Source organism: Dipodomys ordii, unplaced genomic scaffold (genome assembly GCF_000151885.1).
Source record: "Dipodomys ordii isolate 6190 unplaced genomic scaffold, Dord_2.0 Scaffold57, whole genome shotgun sequence".
Taxonomy (NCBI): domain Eukaryota; kingdom Metazoa; phylum Chordata; class Mammalia; order Rodentia; family Heteromyidae; genus Dipodomys; species Dipodomys ordii.
In genome coordinates, this window is record NW_012267273.1 from 10,825,329 (window position 1) to 10,845,526 (window position 20,198).

Sequence of the window (20,198 nt, forward strand, 5' to 3'; positions counted from 1 at the left end):
CCATACCGTGATTAGGTATTTAAAGCAGTTGGGGTTTTGCTTGTGTATTTTTGAGGTGTGTGTGTGTGTGTGTGTGTGTGTGTGTGTGTGTGTGTATGTGTGTGTGTATTAAGTGATAAGATGGTGAGCAGTAAGTTCAAACTGGCAGGGCCTGTGAAAGGTCTGGGAACCATCTTTTCATGACCCCCTCACTTTGCACCACACATTCAAGGGCCTGTCCCTTGACAGGGGGATTTATCACCTTCAACCAATGGTTCTTTCCACATTTACTAGGGGGAAAATCAGGTATAGGATTAACATAAAAAAGTAAATATTAGAAAGAATCAGTTGAGGAGAAATTTGACTTAAGACAAGAGGTCACTTGAGAACTTGGTGTTGAAAGAAATTGGGGCCAGCGCTTAGGGAAAGCAAGGAGGTTATTTTTACACTCTTACCCATAGCTAGTAGAGTTAATTTCCCAGCAATGTTACGTCCAGTTTGAATTCTTTAAGAAGGATCAATAGAAGAAAAGGAGAGGTGATGGAGGAGTGATTGTAGGGAGCTACAGTGACTTCTTTAGGAGAGTTTGTGCCCTTGTTTCATGTGGAAGGATGCTCTATAAAGGATGTAAAGAAAGGTTTTCTACAAACTGATGACAGGGAAAAACAAACTTAAATACATTTCCTTCTTACGCATCTGCATAGTCCTTTAGAAGACGTGGTTCTTCCTGTCGTGGCATTTACCAAGCAAAGAAAGCCTTTGATTGCAAGGATATTAAAAATCTCACGTGAGATGGGTGGCTTCTGTCAGAAGGACAGAAAAGGTAGCCACCATCTGTTTGGGGTTAGTTTGGGCATCTTTAAGGTGATGATAACATTCTTAAAATTATTCATGTATTTCTGAGTCCTGGTACCAATTCCATGTCAACTTGGTCCCACCAAGCCATAGCGGTAGCTGATAAAGGCCTTGGTCCTGCACTGCAGACAATGCTACAGATGCTTCCACCACCAAGCAAGAGGACATTTCTCCCCTTGTTATGACTTAGGGGATGTTCTATTTTTGATTGGCCAGAAAACATTTTTTTCCAAATGCAGTGACTTCAAGACTTTCCAAAGACTGGAAGGAATCGAGGGAGTGGGCATTGACTATAATCTAATTTTTCTCCCATAATACTTGCTTTTTTCCCTTCCTCAATTGCTTACCTCCCAGGGTAATTACCATCGTGAGCATTTCCTGTTCATCCCCTGTAGGTACACCACATTGTGCCAACAACCCAGAGCCCAGCAGGAATATACTATATCCTTTGCCAGTGTCGATCGGGGCTTGATTACACTTCACGGCTGTAATTCAAGCCTGCTAATCCTCCTCTGCGGTAGGAAAAGAGGCCTGTTCTATTAGATAAGCTGATTACTGTCTGCTGTGTGCTTCATGCCTAGCAAGAGCTGTTTCTATGTGGAATTATTGTTGGTTGGGGTCTGTGCCTCGTTCTACAGAGGTGCTTAGGGGTCCAGGTGTCAGGCTTCACCTTGAAATCTGGGAATGGTGAGAAGTGGGATATTGATTACAGCTGCTTTTCTCTCCGCCTCTATGTTGGTGGCTAAATATTTACTTTCCTCTTTTGTGAATGGAAAGAGCCAGATAAGATACACAGTCGGAGACTCTGTCAAAGATTGCTGCCCCCAAGACTTGGCACCTTCTGATGAGCTGGGACTACAATCTTAATGGTGTGTCCCTTCAGGGGTAAGTTAGCTAGAACTACAGTGGGAACCAAGTTGAGTGTGTGGTGAACTTGACAGCCACAGACTCCAGATTGCGCAACCACAGGGAAAGGCTGCCCACAGAGACCAAGTGAATGCTTTCTCACACTTAAAGAGATGTTTGCTTCAAAGCCACAGAGGCCCAGAAACCACCTTTGCCTCACCCCTCCGGTCCAGCTCTGGTGTGGTATGCAGCTTGTGGCTTGCTGCCTCTGCTCAGCCCTTGCTCTTCGGGGAGGAGGAAGGGCATTTGTTAAAACTGTCTGTGAATTGAAGTTGGTTTGATTTATGATGGCTGCCATCTTGAAATTCTCCATTTGTGTGGGATATCTTGTCCCTAGATGCAGAGCCAGGACTCTACTTAAAAATGGCTGTTCAGTGGTTAAGTTCCTCTCATATTTGCTGGGTTTAATGTTGTGAAGATGGGTGGGTGATGAAATGATTACAGATAGATACCAGTCCCTGGCCTTTGTCAACCTGAATGTGTATGTGTTGGGAACTGTTTGTCTGTGTGAATATACGGCAGTCTGCAGTCGAGTAAATGAATGGGGATGAATGCCAGCATGCTTAATTGTGAGGTCTTTGGGGTGAATATATTTCCTCTACACTGCTGTATTCTAATGAGCTGTATTCTAATGATCGGTTTATCTGTCCACTTTTCTCCATGAAACCATCAGTTCCTTTGGGGTAGGCATTTTGTCTTTTTATATCTGTGTCCTCTGTCTGGCATATCGTAAGGATTTAAAGAATGATTTTTTTTAAAATTTAATGGCTACATAAATTAATATGAGAGATTTCAATGAAGAGAGGGGGTCTATCAAAGACCAAAAGTAGGATGTGAACTGCTAGGCATTTATCACAGCTCACTGTGGGAGGGTTCCTTCTTTCTTGCTTTCTTTTTATGAAGCAGAGAACCCACACTGCCAGAGCCTTGAATGTTCTTAGGGATTAAGTGCATGGTCAGCCAAAGATAGAAAAGAAACCCCACAAAGCCATGCAGATGTGTTCAGAGGGAAGCTCGGGCATGTGATAGGAGCAAGGGTCCTGTACTGTGTCCTCACCATAAAGTATTTCTAGTCCTTGTAGTCCTGGATAGGGTCCTACTGACTCAGGGATTACAAATGTGCAGCACTGCATCAGATTCATGTACTAACACCATTGAATCCATAGACATTTTGAGAGTTATTTTATGTCCCTCTTCCCTGTCCACTAGGAACATGAACTTTGTCCTCTTCTTTTCCCTCTTTTAAAATCTCCTCTTCCTTTTACCTTTTCAGGTAAATTCTTTCTTAAAGATACACATATTCTTCAAGTAGATGAATTGGAATCCCAGAGAGAGTTGTTTTCCTTGAAAATTAAATTAGCCTATAGTGCCAAAAAGGAACTATAGAAATGATTGCACACCAAAAACAGAGCTAGGAAAGTGACTGCAAAGTTTTAAATCTAATTTGAGCAAGGCAAAGTTTCTTGGATGGGCCATGATGAACTACTTTTGCTCCTTTCATTTAAAGGGATTAATGAATCTAAGAGCTCACTATGCCTGTCATTGTGTTCATGAGCTGCTGTTTCTAAATCTGGGCTACAGTTGAAGACTGGATCCCTCGGCTAGACTCTTTGCATTAACATTTGTGTGTGCTCTGCGTGTGAGGGAGAGTCAGAGACAGAAACAGGGCTGCCTTTCAAGGGTGGAATACAAGAAATAGAGGTCTTTTCTTCTCCATATGAACTAAGTAAATGCTTGGCTATCAAAAATCAAAAGAATGATTGCAGAAATTGCTCCTTGACACTTGCCCTAGCATCATTGAAGTATCTCAGGAGTTTTAGAGTTAAGAGATGAATAACCATGCTGCACTCCATAGTCCGACCCTGGAGCCAAACTCAGCATTTTCTCAGCAAACATCAGCACTGTGTGTGTTGGTTCCAATGTCTAGGGTCCTGCCAGCCACAGGACTGAAATAGGGAAGAACCAAGACAATCTCTGTTTTTTAAAACCCCCTACATCCCTGTTACTTATCAGCCAGATGACGGTGGAGTCTCCGAAATGTTGCTACTAGCCTGTTAGGTCCAGAAGTATTGTTTCTTTGCCGAACCTAGAAATCTCTAGGTTTATACCCAAATCCATTCTCTGGGCTCTGAAAGAGAATTGCATTAATATGTTTCACCCTTCTTTCCTTCTTTCCTTCTTTCCTTCCTTCCTTCCTTCCTTCCTTCCTTCCTTCCTTCCTTCCTTCCTTCCTTCCTTCCTTCCTTCCTTTTCTTTCTGTTGGGCCTGAACTCTGGGCCTGGGCACTGTCCGTCAGCTCTCTACTCAAGGACAGTGCTCTACCACTTGATCCACTGTGCCACTTCCAGTTTTCTGGTGGTTTATTGGAGATAAGAGTCTCACGGATTTTCCTGCCCGGGCTGGCTTTGAACTGCCATCCTCAGATCTCAGGCTTCTGAGTAGCTAAGATTATAGGCATGAGCCACCGGCGCCTGGCTCACACTGATTTCTGGAATATAAAGTTAAACTGGCTCATGTTCTAATGTTTTAGAAAAACCACTCTGAGATAATTTTTTGAAGAAGAGGAGATAAAGCTAAGATGATGATTTCCTAAGCTTTGTATTTTTGAAGGAAGGGGAAGTATGTGCAGATTCAACAATCCCAACATAGTACGTCCATGCTTCTTTAATGATCAGATTGCCTGAATTAGCCTTTCTTCACACTCTTTCTGTGACTTATATGACATCATGGTAGCAAATGAAAATAGACAGGTGCCCTCATAGTCTCAACTCGAAAGAGAGTAAGGAACTGGAAGATTGTCTTTTTTTTAATTTATTTTATTTTATTTGTGAACATACTGTACAGAGGGGTTACAATTACATGGGCAGGATAATGCGTACATTTCTTACCAAGCATTGCAGCCTCCTCCCAACCTCCATTTCTTTTTTACTTTTCCAGTCACCAAAAGTGAAATCAGACTTAACTTTACAAAAGTGTTGGCTCAACTGCATTCTTGATGATATCTGTATGGACTTTTTAGTAACTTTGAGACCTAATAGGTTAGAAGGCTTTGCAGTTAGGGAGATCACCTCTTTTGTTAGTAGCTTTTTTGTTTGGTTGGTTGGTTTTGTTCTGGTTTAGGCTACTTTAGGAAAGCAGAGAAATGAAATTCTGCAAAAGGCAGTGGGCCTCTGTATTGACCTCTACCCTGTGAAATCTGCCAGCTGCCACTTGAGGTCCTGCTCATGGGCCTTTCTTTGCTACCATCTCATCCCAAGTGGAGATAGTTATGAGGCTTGAAGGTGAGTCCAACACAGAACTCGTTGTGTGCCTCTGGGCCATTCTTCTTCCCACATGCTTCAGTTCCCACATCTGCACAAAGAAGGTATTGAAATCCCTCCAAACATTTATGTGACAATAAAATCAAAGTTAGCTTTTGATAAATTAATTTGTAAAATTTATCTCCCACTGAAAAATATATGATGGCCAAACACTGGTTGAGAAAGGCTGGAATGTGTGGATTGTGGTTCAGAGCCTGCCTAGGCAGAGAAGTCTGAGATTCCTCTCTCCAATTAACCAGCAAAAAGCCAGAAATGCTGGGCACCAGTGGCTCTCACCTGTAATCCTAGCTACTCAGGAAGCTGAGAGCTGAGGATGGCGGTTCAAAGCCAGCCTGGGCAGGAAAGTCTGTGAAACTCTTATCTCCAATAAACCACTCAGAAAACCGGAAGTGGCACTGTGGCTCAAATAGTAGAGCTCTAGCCTTGAGCTGAAGAGCTCAGGGACGGGGCCCAGGCCCAGAGTTCAAGCCCCACGACTGACCAAAAAGAAAAACAAAATGCCAAACGTTAGGTATGGCTGAAATGGCAGAATGCCAACCTTCTGTAAAAATAGCCAAGTGAGAGTGATCCTGAATTCAAGCCCCAGTACTGACATTAATAATAACAAAAGAACACATGAAGGCTGCCTCTGTTCTCCCATTGTCTATTTTCCCATCCTACCAGTCTCATTTCCCATATTAGTTCCTTCCCCATGATTTCCAAACTCCTCTGTTTCTCATTGGCTCTCTCCACATGAAGTATGAGGCTTAATGGAGAGTAGATCCTCAGTGTGTCCATTGAATGGCAGTTGACTGGGAGACCTTCGTGGCGTATTTTCTACCAGCCCTCAGGAGACTTGATTGCCTGGCACACTGGGCCTCAGTGACCTCATGGAAAGAGGTTCAGCTTGCTTGGGCTCTCGTTTGAGTCTCAAGTGGCTCAGGAGCCAGACTGATCTCTGGCTAATGGAAGAGCTCTGGAAACTTCAGAACAGATACTATGTATTGGTAGAGAGATGTGCCAAACTCTGCAAATGAGGAAAACAAGACACTTATTCAGGGAAATACGGTAGGAACCACAGTAAGTAAGGGCCAGCCTCAGGGAGGCAGATCTTTAAAGGAAAATTAAGATAGCTCCTCATCTGTCTCTCTGTCAACCATTGATGGATTTAGCCAGCGCCTTGTGGTGCTAAATGCTTTTTGATGATGATGGTCATGATGACCACTGTACATCCCTACAGGGGTGGGTGCCTCCGATGTGAAGCTTCGGGGGAGTGGGGGCTTCATCTCCTAGGCACAGAGAGCAGGAATGGGACAAAGATTCTTTTCTCTCCTCAAGTTCCCGTTTTACCAGCATGTAAAGGCAACAACAACAAAAAGCCCATCTAAAAATCAAGCCTAATCGCTCCCATCTGCTGCCGTGCTGCTTCTCCTCACTGCCTGCCTGGATGTTTGCCGCACACGCTAAGTAGCACATTATTTTCGATAAGTTGCGATCATTTACTGGAAATCTACTTCTCCTTTAAAATGTCCCCCTGGAAGCTGGAATCGGCATTTGAGAAAGTCCTCCTCAGAATGAAATGCGAATGCCCGCGTTCACGTTCAGAAAAAGTTAAACCCATTTGGCCATCATGCGTGTATGTGTTCAAGATGTCAGGCACTTGGCTCTGTCTGGAGGAGAGGACGAGGCCCTGTGGGACTGTCTAGAACAATGTCAATCATTAAGGCTGAGAGTCCCAAGAAAAAGCACAGGAAAGAGTGGGGCATGGTGGTATATCCCTGTAATCCTAGCTACCTACTTGGAAACAGACAGAAGAGTATCACAGTTGGAAGAAAAGGGAGAAAGGAGAGTAAAGGGGAAGAGAGAAGAAAAGGGAGGAGAGGAAAGTAGATAAGAAGAGAGGAGAGGAGGGAAGGGTAAAGCAAGGCACAAGTTTGAGCTGGGAGAGTCCGGAGATGATGGCTCTGCAGACTTGTCCTCAAAGCAAAAATGTCAGTTACCCCATCAGGTCAACAGCTTTCTTGGTCCCCATGAGTTGTTCATTTCTTTTATGCAGAGACCAGGCTAGAGGAGATTTTTTTTTCAGCATCCATAATCTCAACTCCCTTTTCCCCATCAACCACAACCAAGATTCCTTATGGAATGCTTCCTGTCCAGGATAAGAATCTAGGCACAGGCCCTAGTCCTGCCATTCTGCCATCCGTACTTCCCTGTCAGTCAATGGTTTACGGCTGTTGCAGGTTACCGGGAGTTTCTAAGAAGCAGAAAAGCCTCCTGTTGATCTGTATGTCCGCGGTGCCTGCTTCTGAGTGACACATAGCAACACGGTGCGTGCTCAGGTGGCTTTATACAGACAGTAGGTACTCTCCCAGCGTCAGGAAGGACCTGACTGACCTGGTATATGCACTTGCACCATTCCTGGCTGGCGTCACTGATGTTATTGGTGGTTATGGAAAAAGCAAAGCTGATTAATCTGTGCTTCGTAATGGACCCTAGCTAGATTGCACAGAGACGTAGTATACTTTGGGTGGGAAGCTGTGCAATCACACAGTGTACAGGGGGTCTTTTCAATAACGCTCTGGGGGTCACTCTTCCAACCCTCTACATGTAGATAGCTCAGTAGGCTGGCTAGGGTACCAGCCTTCTTCTATTGTAGTATAAGGGAACATCCTAAATGCAGAGAGAGATACCTGGTAAGTTATGGACATTCAGCCTAAAGTAATTTGTTAGAACATCATCTCACTTTGCTGTACATCTTATATTTGCCTCAAGCTAAGAGTCTTCTCATCTCTCTCTCTATTGCTGAGATGGCAGAATGCTCGTGTCTGGCTTCTACACAGCTACCCTTCACCCTGCATCCTTAAGGCCAAATGGTATCTTCCTACCCTGACATTCTGGGGCTTCTCTTATCCCAGCTCGTGGCCCTGGTGTGCCCGGGAGAGGCCTGCCAGACATCCCAGCCTCTCTCGGTTCACCTTGAGCTCTCCCCTATGCCCAGACAGGTATTTCTGTGACTTGCTGTTAATTCTTCAATCTATTGCTTTCTCATTTTTTCTGTAATCCCCTAACTAACATGAAATTACTCTGCCTGGTAGATTTCCTATTGTGGTTTTTGTTTTGTTTTGTTTGTTTTTTTTTATTGTCAAGGTGATGTACAGAGGGGTTACGGTTACGTAAGTAAGGTAATAAATATATTTCTTATCAAGCTTGTTACTCCCTCCCTCATGTTTCTCCTACTTTCCCTCCCAGTTCTACAGATCATTTCCAACATATTGTCTTGTGAATATCACTGTTGCATTGGTTCCCCTCCCCTTTTTTTAAAATTTATATTAGCTTGGATTGGTTAAGCTGCCAAAAAACAAACAAAACAAAGTGAAAAAAAGAAAAGAAAATCCCAGAATAATATGACCTAGATAAAATGACACAGGTATACCTCCTTCTTTGAGTGCCAGGGTGAGCATCTAGGCTTGTCTGACGGGTGTGAAGACTTCTATCCATTTTTGTTTTTTGTTTTTTTTCTTTAATCTGTAGTGTGCTTTTCATTACCCAAACTATCTCAGGGTCCAGGGAGGCAGCAATAACTTGGTTCTCTTGCATATCTACATAGGTGAATGTAGATATGGTGGTGGCTGTCTTGGAAATGGGTCCCATAGGACTCAGTCAGTCCTTTTCTTCCCCTCACCACTTCCACCTTCCATTTTTATTCAAAGGATCATGGTTCTAAGGGAGAGAGCCATCCACTCTACAAAGAAGCAGGAGAGAGGGAGGGAGCTAAAGTGCTTGTGCCTTGTTTCTAGATCCCACAGATGAGGTGACCAGCAGCAGTTGCTTATCTTCAGGCTTTAGAATTATAGGCAGTGATGAACCATGCCAAAACTAGATTATCCATGACTTCCATAAGGACCCCCCTCAAGATCAATACTCATCACATTAGCAAAATTGCCTAAGAATTATTCAACAAGTTTCTAACACTTGGAGAGTTTCTTTAGATCTGTTTCAAACTTAGTTCTGAGGCTATTGTTTTGGAAAGTTAGGGGGAAAAATAATAGTTCTACTATTGTTCTGTTCCTAAATTTCGTTTGTTAGGATGGAGGAGAACATTTGTTTCCCTAAAACAGTGATGTTATCAGCAAGGTGAGATCACATGGGACACGCACCTGTCAGCACAACTTGTCTTTAATAGTTTGAGTGTGGCATTTCTGTATGTCTCAGCAAGAGGACTGTGAATCCAGAATCCCATCCAGAGTTAAAACTTCAACATCATTCCCCAAAGCTTGGGGTGTGAATAGAATCTTTACCCTCTTGTGGTTAGAATTGATTATTCATTTGAATGGGGATTTGAAGACAGCCATGAAAGATTTCTAGGCTCATGTGTCTAGTATAGATGAGACTTCCCTGAGCTAATGGGTTTCTAGGAGCTTCTTTCAGCCTCCAGGGAGCTACAGCTTCTCCTGTGCCCCTACCAGGCTGGAGTACACTGATAAGAGTTTTCTGTCCCGAGTAGACAAGGCTGAGGGGGCTCTATGTAAAGAGGAAACAATTCAGGCTTTAAAAGAAGTGGGATCTTTACTGTGCTTGGGAGAAGATCCAAGGGGAGAGAAAGAAGACATGTTGAAATGTATTCTGTGGGAAACTATCAATAGATTTCTTGGCTCTGATGGTATCCATCAAAATGTGTGTGTGTGTGTGTGTGTGATCGCACACACACATGCGCACATGCTTATTTGTACCTTCACAAGCTTAACCTGGTTCCTTCTTTGTTGCTGATTCCAAACATACAGATGCTACACTCTTAACTTAAATCTCATCTGCTTTTTTATTCTTTCCAAAGGGACTTTGAGCCATGTTTGGTGATATTTGCCTATAATCCCAGTACTCAAGGCTGAGGCAGGAGGCTTAGGAGTTCAAGCCCAGTCTGGGCTACATAAGTGAGCTGCAGACTAGCTTGGGACTACATAGTAAAACCCCTGTCAAAAACCCCAATAGGCCAGCAATGGTGATACATGCCTGTGATCCCAGTTTCTTGGGAGGTGAAGGGAGAATCATAGTTGGAGGGTAGCCTGGGTCAAGGTAGCCCAAAGTCCTTCTGGAGGCATAACTCAGGTGGTAAAGGCCCTAAATTCAGCCCCCAGTATTGCCAAAAATAGAAGAAAAAGCTGCTGTTTTAAACCAACCATCAAAAACCTACCAGTTACAAAGCATTAATACATACTTTTGTTTTAAAAGAAAAACAATTTAATCCTTAAAAGAATTAAGGTAGAGTTGGTCTCCTTAGCAGCTGTTCAAGATGAAGGTACTGGGACTGAGAAATGTCTCCTGCTTTCTGTGGTCTCTCCCTTTGAGCAAACACCAGTATGGAGAGAAGCTTTCATCTATGCATGAGGTATATACAGCAAGCTGCCGACCACTGGCTCCACATCCCTCATGCTTTTGCTGTTCCTTGTTTCATGTGTCACTATCTGCAATCCAGGTCTCAAACCAGTCTTCTGCCATAGCTTTTCACCTTTTCTCAAACCACTGAGGATGGCACTCTGCGGCCAGAGTCCGTGGAAAGTCGTGCTTTCTACAACCCCTGCAGTGCTTCTCTTTAGGGAAAGTGGTTTCCAAGCAGTGATACAAAGCTTTAGCTATTAAGGACCAAAGCCCCTCACCCAGGCAGCCGGCACCCATCCAGAAATGCAGGAGTCTGTTGCCCAGTGCTTCAGCTTTCTATGTGCCAGCTGGACCAGGGAGGCTCAGTGTGCCAAGCAGTGAATGTGTGAATGGGATCCACGCCCGTACGGCCCCTGAGAAGTAGAAAAATCCATGTGACCGGATCTGCTAAAACCAACCCAGCAACAGGGATGACAAGAAAAAGGAAAAAGCAAAAAACAAAAAAACCTAGTCTGTTTCTCTAAAGAAAACCTTCAAACATAAACAAACAAACAAACCTAACTCGTCTTCAAAGTGTCATATATTTTGTTTTCATCCCTTGTCTTAAAACTGCACAGAGCTCTGTGTGTATAGCGGCTGTTGGCCAAATGCAAGAAATGAGTGAATCTTCCAGTTCCTGGAAAGACTACACTCTCATTTTGAAAGTCAACACAGCCAGGGCTCCCTATAAATGCTCAGTAAATATTTGTGGGGTGAAATCTGGAGGACCTCAGAGTCTTGCTGTGATGTAATGCAAGCCCGCAGGTTCCTTGGTAGTTATAGATTGTTGATCTAACTACTGAACAAATCAAGGTAAAAACTTGGGAGAGTTAAAAGTATTTGATCTTCAAAGCAAATGCCTCAGAGAAAAATACTTGAAGAGACCTTTGATCTAGCAAAATCCTACCTTTGCTCGTAGGGTCATTGAGATTTTCAGAGACCTGACACCAAAACGGTTCTGGTCGTCCAGAGAGGTGTTGGGGTCCCTCATCTAAAAAGACTGGAACTCAGTATCAAGGTCTTCCCATGGAACTGGAAGATTCAAACTCAGGGGGGGACTGCATGTCTCATGCTCATCAATGGCTCCGCCATCCACCATGCTGATCTGTCCAATTCAGGAAATCCAATGATTGATCATTTACATTTGCTTGTTAGACAACTCCTTAAAAAATAACCAAAATGTCCCCCTTCTATACTCTCAGTAACTTGCCCATTGATCAAACCTAGTGATGAGAATTAGTGTGAGGAACATCCATAAACATTACCCTTGGGCTCCAAGTAGCAATCCATGAAAGCCTTTGTTCCCACCTTTTGTTTAAATCCAGTTACAGCGTTCTCTGTCTCATCTGGAGAAGTTTCCAGCTTGGAGATGTTCACTGAGCAGTGAGAGGAATCGGAGGAATGAGAGCAGGCTATGTGTCCATTGGGTTTTTCAGTCAGAGGCCTACAACAGCGTTCACAGCCATTGGGGTTAAAGTACAGGAAGGAGTAGAGGCATGTGATTTTAAAGAGTGATTCCATATCTGCTGTGTCTTGGGCTCTCAGTGCCCAGCTCATTCCTGGCACCTGATCAATTTCAGTGATGTGTTTCGTTGAACTGAGCCTTGTTGATAAGGGCCATTGCTGGTGACTTCATATGCATGGTTCCTTCGCTGCTGTCCTGCTGTCAGCCTGCACAGCAATTCTTCCTCAGGTATGCCCAGACCTTTTGCACAGGTAACAGAGACTTATTGGAGACATACCAAGTTAAGTCCATGCAGTTCTGACTTAATTGTTAATCTGGTTTTGCCTGTTTAGAGTTGTCAGGTTTGAAAAGGCAGATTTGACAGGTTTTTGAAGTGATTATGGAAGGAGTGACAGAGAAAAAGCGTGCTGACTCTGGGAGGACTTAGAACAAGAATGTGGCAGGGAGGGGGGATGGGTGGGGTAGGGGGGTGGGGGAAGCACATCGAAGGAACTAGCTAAGAACACTGGCCCAGGCCAAGATCTTTGCTTGTCACCATCTTGCATTCTCTTTTGCTTCCTTCTCTCATAAGAGGTAATGGATCCAATCCGGGCACTGGTGGCTCATGCCTTCAATTCTAGGAGACTGAGATCTGAGGATTGTAATTGGAAGGCCAGCCTAGGCAGGAAAGGGCATGAGACTTTTATCTTCAGTTAACCAGCAAAAAGCCAAAAGTGGAGGTGTGGCTCAAGTGGTAGAGCACTACTTTTGAGTGAAATAGCTAAGGGACAATACCCAGGGTTGGAATCCAGAGAGAGAGAGAGAGAGAATGCCAAAATGACAGGTCTTCTGGATCTTAGTCACACTGTCAAGTGGTAGGTGCCCAGGCCATCCTGGGATACAGTGGTCATGGTGTAGAATATAACTAGTGGCTCAGGAGCTTGAGTCTGCAATTCTGGATGTTTCTATCAGGGCCCATTTCATGGAGAAGGACTCTGAACTGAGATTTAAGGTGGAACAGGACTAGGAAAGTAGCTTTCTTTTGTGAGAGGGAAAGGGGTAGTCTCATGCGGCACAGTGATTCAATTCATGATGGTGCCACTCGTAGAAAGATATAGTAAAAAAGAACCAAATCAAAAAAATTGTAGAAATTAAGTAATCAGTAGAAAGAATGTGTATCCTACCTTTCCCTCTCTTGTCTCTGGTCACTTAGGGTATCCTCTGGGAAATGTGCACTAAGGCACTGTGTGTTCTATGCATGGGTTTTGGCTGGGTCTTGTTCGATTTTTCAAAAGTTATTTTGCCTTCACAATCTTCAGTTATCTGCTGTGTGAATTTGCAGCATGACTCTACCTTTTAGAAGGGGGAGATAATTCAGTATGTGCAAAGTGCTTTATGGTCAAGTTAAGGGTATAACTAACTGAAGTCTCAGAATGGGCACTTTGCCCTGTTTCTAAAACTTCAAGGGCAACCTGCCTATCTAAAAGCTACAAGGGCAGTCCAATACCTGTCTTCAAAGCTCTGTCCCAGTGGGAGATGGCATAGCAGCTTTGGAATGAGTTAGGACAAGCTGCAATGTCCTTGCTCCTCTCATGGTGGTGTCAGAGAAAAGACTCAGCTTCAGGGTCAGTGGGCTGTCTAAGCAGAGGTAGTACACGCACCCTGAGACCTACCTCTGCTGCCTCTACCTTCCCCACATTATCTAAACTCTTGTCTGTCTCTATTACTCTCTTATCTTGATCTCAGCTCTGTGTTGGATCTTGGCCTGCGGTCCAAATTTGAAAAAAACACCTTCCCTATAGATCTGCCCACCACTGATGGCTTGCATGTGAACAGGGGACATTCCCCCCACCCTAACCTGGACCCTGGAGGCTGTGGGACCCTCCAGCCTGAACCTGTCCTGGATGAGGAAAGAGTGCCCTCTAGTGGAATCCCGCTGGAGCCGCTTCAGACCCTTGTAGCTCAACCAAGGACCAAAATACAAAACAACCTTCTGAGGGCTCTCCAGCCAATGTTCTTGAGCTCTTGAGTGTGCCTTTGGGTTAGGTTTGTTTTTCTCCTTTTCTGAAGAAAAACTAAAGAAAGAGCAGCAGGAGAGCAGTTGTAAGAGCAACTCCAACCGTGATGTGACAGTCCCTTATCTTGAGAGTTTACCAAAGGATTAACCCCAGGGCATGCTATGGTAGCAGGTGGATATGGCCTCAGAGTTGGTGACAATTTCTCTATAAATCACTGACCTGTCTTCATGGAGGGGTAGACTTAGGAAAAGAAAACACCTTACTTCTCTCTTAAAGAACTATTCCTGTATGGATTAAATTATCTTCATGCTGTACACAGGCCTGCCAGACTGTTACTACCTTCTTCCATTAGTGGCATATACAAGGGTTTTGGCCCTTTAAAATCTGTTTCTGGAAAAGCTGTTGATCTGAGGAGGCTACAGAAAGGGGAGGGGAGTCCAGGATGCCCAATAGGGAGGTGGGAACTTGATCATTTGTGATGGCTCTGGATTAGGTAACAGCTCCGCTGGTTGAAATTGGATCTTGGAGGATGAGTGTTAACATCTCTGGTGTCCTGGAAAAAGGTTCATTTGAGTCTTGAATGGTGCTGCAGAGATAAAAAGGAGCTTTTAAATAATCATTTTGTCTCCTACTCACTAGAGTGCTGGATTCAAGCAATAAATAGGGTATCATCAGTTCTGCTTAGATATATCACCACTTTTATTTATTTATTTAATGTTGGTGGGAGTTGAAAAAAAATCCCATGGACTAAATGAACAGTTTCTGTGTCAGTGAATCCTAGCACGTTGTTATCATGGCATATTTAAATTCTCTTTGTTCTAGATAGAAAGATAAGCATGTTGTATGTGTGTGTATGTGTGTGTGCACGTGCGTACGTGCACGTGTGCATGCGTGCGCCAGTACTGAGGTTTGTACTCCAATTCTACTAAATCTTAGAAAATCCAAACCTCTTTCTAAAAGTATTTATTTAAAAGACTTACAAAATGATAAAAAAAAAAACTAGGTAAAATTCTAACACTTTTATTTGCTCTTTCCCACCCTTTTATTCTTTGAACAAAAGAATCAAGGTATGTCATTTTAGTGCTGTAAACTCTGAGGTTTTTCGGAAACTTCCCAGCAGGATGGTTCTTGCTCCAGATTCTGTTGTCCCCTGCCAGTCCTACGGTTTCCTTTCTTGTTTTATTTTACAAATTTTAAGGTCAAGAAAAGTATTAATTGGGTAGATGAGAGAGTTTGTGCAGATAATGTGCCTTTTCTCCATGATTGTGTGTACAGAGTGGCGTACAGGCACGGGTGAACGCAGCATGGGGGGGGGGGGAGAACACACCCAGTAGACAACAGGCACTTGGAAAATGGTAGTGGTCGTGTGTTCAGTCACTTGCCTATTACCTTAGAGGAAGCAGGGCCAGAAATCTGTTCTATGGGCACCATCTCTCTGTCTTTTAACCTTCTCTCATACCTGGGGAAGGGAAGGAAGGGAAAAAGAACTTTTGCCTAAGCAAAGGAGCAGGCTAAAATGAAACAATCAGTAGTTTATTGTTTTTTTTAAACTTTGTGATTGGTTCCATGAATATCTTTATTGATAAGGCAATTAAAATTCACCAAGTAAAGGAAAACATCCATTTTCTCCACATACACATAGACACACACACACACACATACACACACACCGCCTTAGTTAGCTGGACCAAGGAGAGGCTGCTGGGTTCTTATATCAAATGTAAGAAAGTCAGATTCTCCTCAGTGCCTTTATGGCCTGGGAACAAGCAATGGTTCTCATGTTCAGTTAGCTCTGTATTTGCCAGTGATGATGTGTTCTTCAAAAGGTTTTGGAGATAGAAGTCAAAGCATTCAAGAAACAGGAGTGCATGGCTTAATTTTCAAAGATCAGCCAACAGGGCAGGTTCCTTTCATTTCATGAGCCTAAATGAAGGAAGATTTCATTGGAAAAAGAAATCCACAATAGAATCTCTACAGTTATCTTTCTGTCTCACCACTGTGGCAGGTTTTTTTTGGGGGGTGGGGGGTTATTTGTGTGTTTGATGATTTTACATGTAGAACATCACCTATTCCTGTGTGAGAGACAGAAAGAGACCCTAACTGGGACCTAGAGTGTCGGCTGTATGGGGCTGTCGATTGCCTTTCTCCGCTTCTTTTTTTCTCTTCCATACTTCTTTCTTGCTTCATCAGGAAGCACAAATCAATACCCTGTGCCTTTTATCTTTGGGGCTCTTCAGTGCCACCATCAGTACACATGACACAACCTTCCACTTGACTGTCCCATGCTGCCTGAGAGTCATGCCCTGGCTTTTCTTCCAGAACAAGAGTTGTATTTCCTTCAGAGCAACTTCCAAGGTCGGTGCCTGTCATGTAAGCTGGAAACCAGGAGCATGCAGGCACAGTCAGCAGTGCTTGCTGCTTTATCCGTGACGCAGTGCCCTGAACATTGACCTGTCCCACTTGTATAGAGTTTGTATCACCATCCTTTGTCACAGCTCGGGGGACAGCTGGCCCGGTCCTTGTCCCCTGAGGGCTCATCAGATGTACCTGCCCTGAAACAGACTGGTTGCTCTGGTGCTATCCCTCCACCAGGAGAAATAGACCCTGCCAACTCTCCCCTGAAATGGGAACAAACAATGCTCTGTTCCTCTGCCAACAAATTCTTCCTCTACCTTCCTACCCTATCCAAAAGTCTCTTCAATTTTTGTCTTTAATTATTTTCTCTCAACAAAGTCTTGGCTGCTCACAAATCAACTGAATTTAGACAAGTGACTGATTTTATAGCTGATTGTGTGCAAGTAGAAATATGGTCTAGTTCTTCTGTTGGTTTGCTAAGTCACTTGATCCTTCTGAGTCCATCACGCAGAACCACGAAGGTGATTATCAACTCTCAGAGCCAGAAACAGTGGCTCACACTTGTAATCCCCTCTATTTAGGAGATGGGGATCTGGAGGGTCGTGATTTGAGGTCCACCCAGGCAAATGGTTATCAAAACTCTATGTCAATCAACAAGCCCAATATGATGGTGTATGTTCATAAAGTGGCTACCTTTTTTGGGGGGGAGGGTTCCGCTCATGGGGCCTGAACTCTGGGCCTGGGCACTGTCCTTCAGCTCTTCAGCTCAAGGCTAGTGCTCTACCACTTGAGCCACAGCACCATTTCCAGCTTTTTTCTTTTTTGCTTATGTGGTGCTGAGGAGTCGAACCCAGGGCCTCATGCATGCAAGGCAAGTGCTCTACCACTGAGCCACCTTCCCAGCCCCAAGTGGCTACCTTTTGATCTAAAACTCCATTCTACCAGAATATGAGCTGGCTTTTTTTTAATGCCTTGAACATTATGTTAAAAGCACCTTACCCCTGGTCCCAACAAGACAGAGCCTTTGTCACCTGGAACAGTTGGCTCTCCATTATTAGAGCTTGATGTCCCTTCTCCAGGACCAATTTGTTTTCCTGCTGTTCCACACTTCTGCACTGCCAGCTAGCCTGAAGAAAGAGCTGAAGCTTTCATTCCATTAACTGGATTTACTGAGCTTAAATTATTTTGTGAATAAAAATTTTAGATTAATCAACGACTAAAAAGAAAGTCAATGAGCATAAAACCACCAGCTCACAGAGATCTAAAATAAGAAATGAAGAAGGAAATGCTTTTCCTTGAATTGAAATTTGGCAGTTTGAAGACGAGAGTAAAAAGTCACATTCTGTGATACCTGCTTTTTGGTGTAACTTTTTTATTGCTATAAAACACACAAATATTAAAGTTCCCACTATTTCTTTTAAGCTGGTAACAATGGCATTAACTACCATCACGTGATTATATACTTGTCACCATCTTCCATTTCCAGAACTTTCTCCTTCCCCAAAGGAAACCATCCCCACAAAAGACTTAACCCCTCATGGCCCTTTCCCAGCCCCTGGAATCCACCCTTCTGCTATTCTAGGCAGCTGGAGCCAATGGCATGTAATTTGTCCTGAGAGCAAAGTCCTGGAGCAGGTCCAGGTTGAAGGCATCTTCTCACCTCTGGGCTCCTCTTCTCCAGCCTTGGTTAGCCATGAGACATGTGCTTTTTGAAATGTTTTGGCCGTGGGTGACTCCTAACGCTTCCTTTTTTCTTTGTCTTTCCCTCTAGTGTTGAGTATCCGGGGAGCCCAGGAAGAGGAGCCCACAGACCCCCAGTTGATGCGGCTGGACAACATGTTGTTAGCCGAGGGGGTGGCTGGACCCGAGAAGGGTGGAGGCTCGGCGGCAGCGGCGGCCGCAGCAGCCGCGTCCGGGGGGGCAGGCTCAGACAACTCGGTGGAGCATTCTGACTACAGAGCCAAACTCTCACAGATCAGACAAATCTACCACACGGAGCTGGAGAAGTATGAGCAGGTAACCAAGGCTGGGGCTCGTGGGCCCTGTGGAAAGGGTGGAACAAACCGAAAACCCGGGTTTACACACACTGGTCAGGCCAGCCTTTCCCCACAGGTGGGTGTTTCTTGTGTCCAGCACATGCTGCTGAACTGCTGAGCCCCGGACCAAACTGGAGTCTACAAAGTCCTTGGTCTTGAGCCTTGCAAAGCCAGGCATTCCATGGAGATAAAGGCATTGACAGTGTGACATGAGATGCTTTAAGATAGCTTGTATTTCCACTTAGTAGTTCTGGTTGTCAATTCCACTACTTGGAATTCCCGAAACTTAAGCCAAGAATGTACTGCATATGGTTTTCTCAGGGTGCATAGATCTTTGCAGCTTTCCTCTGGTCCTCACTTGTCCCTTATTTGGGATCATAGAAAGTTCTTGGACCTTCTGGATCCCTATAGAATATTATAGAAAAGAATATGAAAACGTGGCCCTCACACTATGCAAACTCAGCTCAAAGGAAAACCAGTTGTGTCTCCTCCGTTTTTAATGATGATACATACATTCCCAGCAGAAAGACCCAAGCTTCCCAAAGACTGTCAAAGCCAGACCAACCCAGATTCCAATCCTGTAGTTCCATTGATAGGCCACAGGACTATGTTCTGCAGACTACCCTGAAAGCTGAAGGCACATGACAAAGAGCTATGGGTTTGACTATTAAAGTCATATGTTTTTCTTGTGGTGCCAGGGATTAAACCCAAGGCCTTAAGCACGCCAGGCAAGAGTGTTACCACTGAGCTGCCTGTCAAGTCCATAAAAATCATATGATAGAAACAATAAGAAAGGCTTTAATTACTAATCAACACATAGACATAAGGTGTTTTAATAATAATACAGCTTTTCTCTATTGGAGACATCCCCCTTCCCTTATTTATCCAGCAATTCTATTGCTATGGTCACTGAGAAATGCAACTTTATTAGGAGTCCTTTAGCATCAGATGTCCTCAGATTCTATGACAGAGTTTGCTTCTAGAAGAATACAAAATTCAACGTTCGTTCCTTTAGCCCAAGGGTTCTTTTTTTAATATATATTTTTATTGTAAAGATACTGTACAGAGGAGTTACAGTTGCATGAGTAAAGTAATGAGTACATTTCCTATCGAGCATTGTTACCCCCTCCTTTGTTTTTCTCCTACTGTCCTTTCCCTCCCCACCTCCCCAATTCCTCCTCCCACCTCCCCCCCCTGAAGTTGTAAAGTTCATTTTCAACATAGTGTCTTGTACATCTCATTGTTACAATGGGTCAACCTGTACCCTTGTTTCAGCATTTTCTTATTTACCTTCCCCTCCCCATATAAGAAAAATGTATATACAAGATGCAGGACACCAGAATCAAATACAGTGAAAACAAGGGTTATACCATGGGGGAAGAACATACAAAAGAAACAAAAAACATCACATAGTACAATATAAGTACATTAAAAACTATGACATAGCAATCCCACTTTTGGACATTTACCCCAACGATCACAAACAAGGCCATACTAAAGCCAGCACAACTATGTTTATCGCAGCATTATTTACCATAGCTTAGATATGGAACCAACCCAGATGCTTCTCAGTAAATGAATGGGTCAAGAAAATGTCACACACACACACACACACACACACACACACACACACACACACACACACACACTGGAATTCTATGCCTCCATCAGAAAGAATGACACCCGGGGCTGGGAAGTTGGCTCAGTGGTAGAGCGCTTGCCTTGCATGCCTGAGGCCCTGGGTTCGCAAGTGGTAGAGCGCTAGTCTTGAGCTGAAGAGCTGAGGGACAGTGCCCAAGCCCAGAGTTCAGGGCCCATGACCGGACCAAAAAAAAAAAAAAAGAAAGAAAGAATGACACCCAGAATGACTTGGAAAAATTATATTAAGTGACAC

At 43.9% G+C, this 20,198-nt stretch overlaps 1 protein-coding gene across 2 annotated transcripts in view; it reads left to right on the plus strand.

The window, feature by feature from the left end:
- Positions 1-20,198, plus strand: part of Pbx1 (pre-B-cell leukemia homeobox 1) — a 267,026-nt gene that overhangs the window by 195,632 nt on the left and 51,196 nt on the right. For both annotated transcript variants that reach the window (XM_013021823.1, XM_013021824.1), the window contains exon 3: positions 18,040-18,284. In XM_013021823.1, the coding sequence (XP_012877277.1) occupies positions 18,040-18,284 (245 nt within the window). The remainder of the gene's footprint in view (positions 1-18,039; positions 18,285-20,198) is intronic.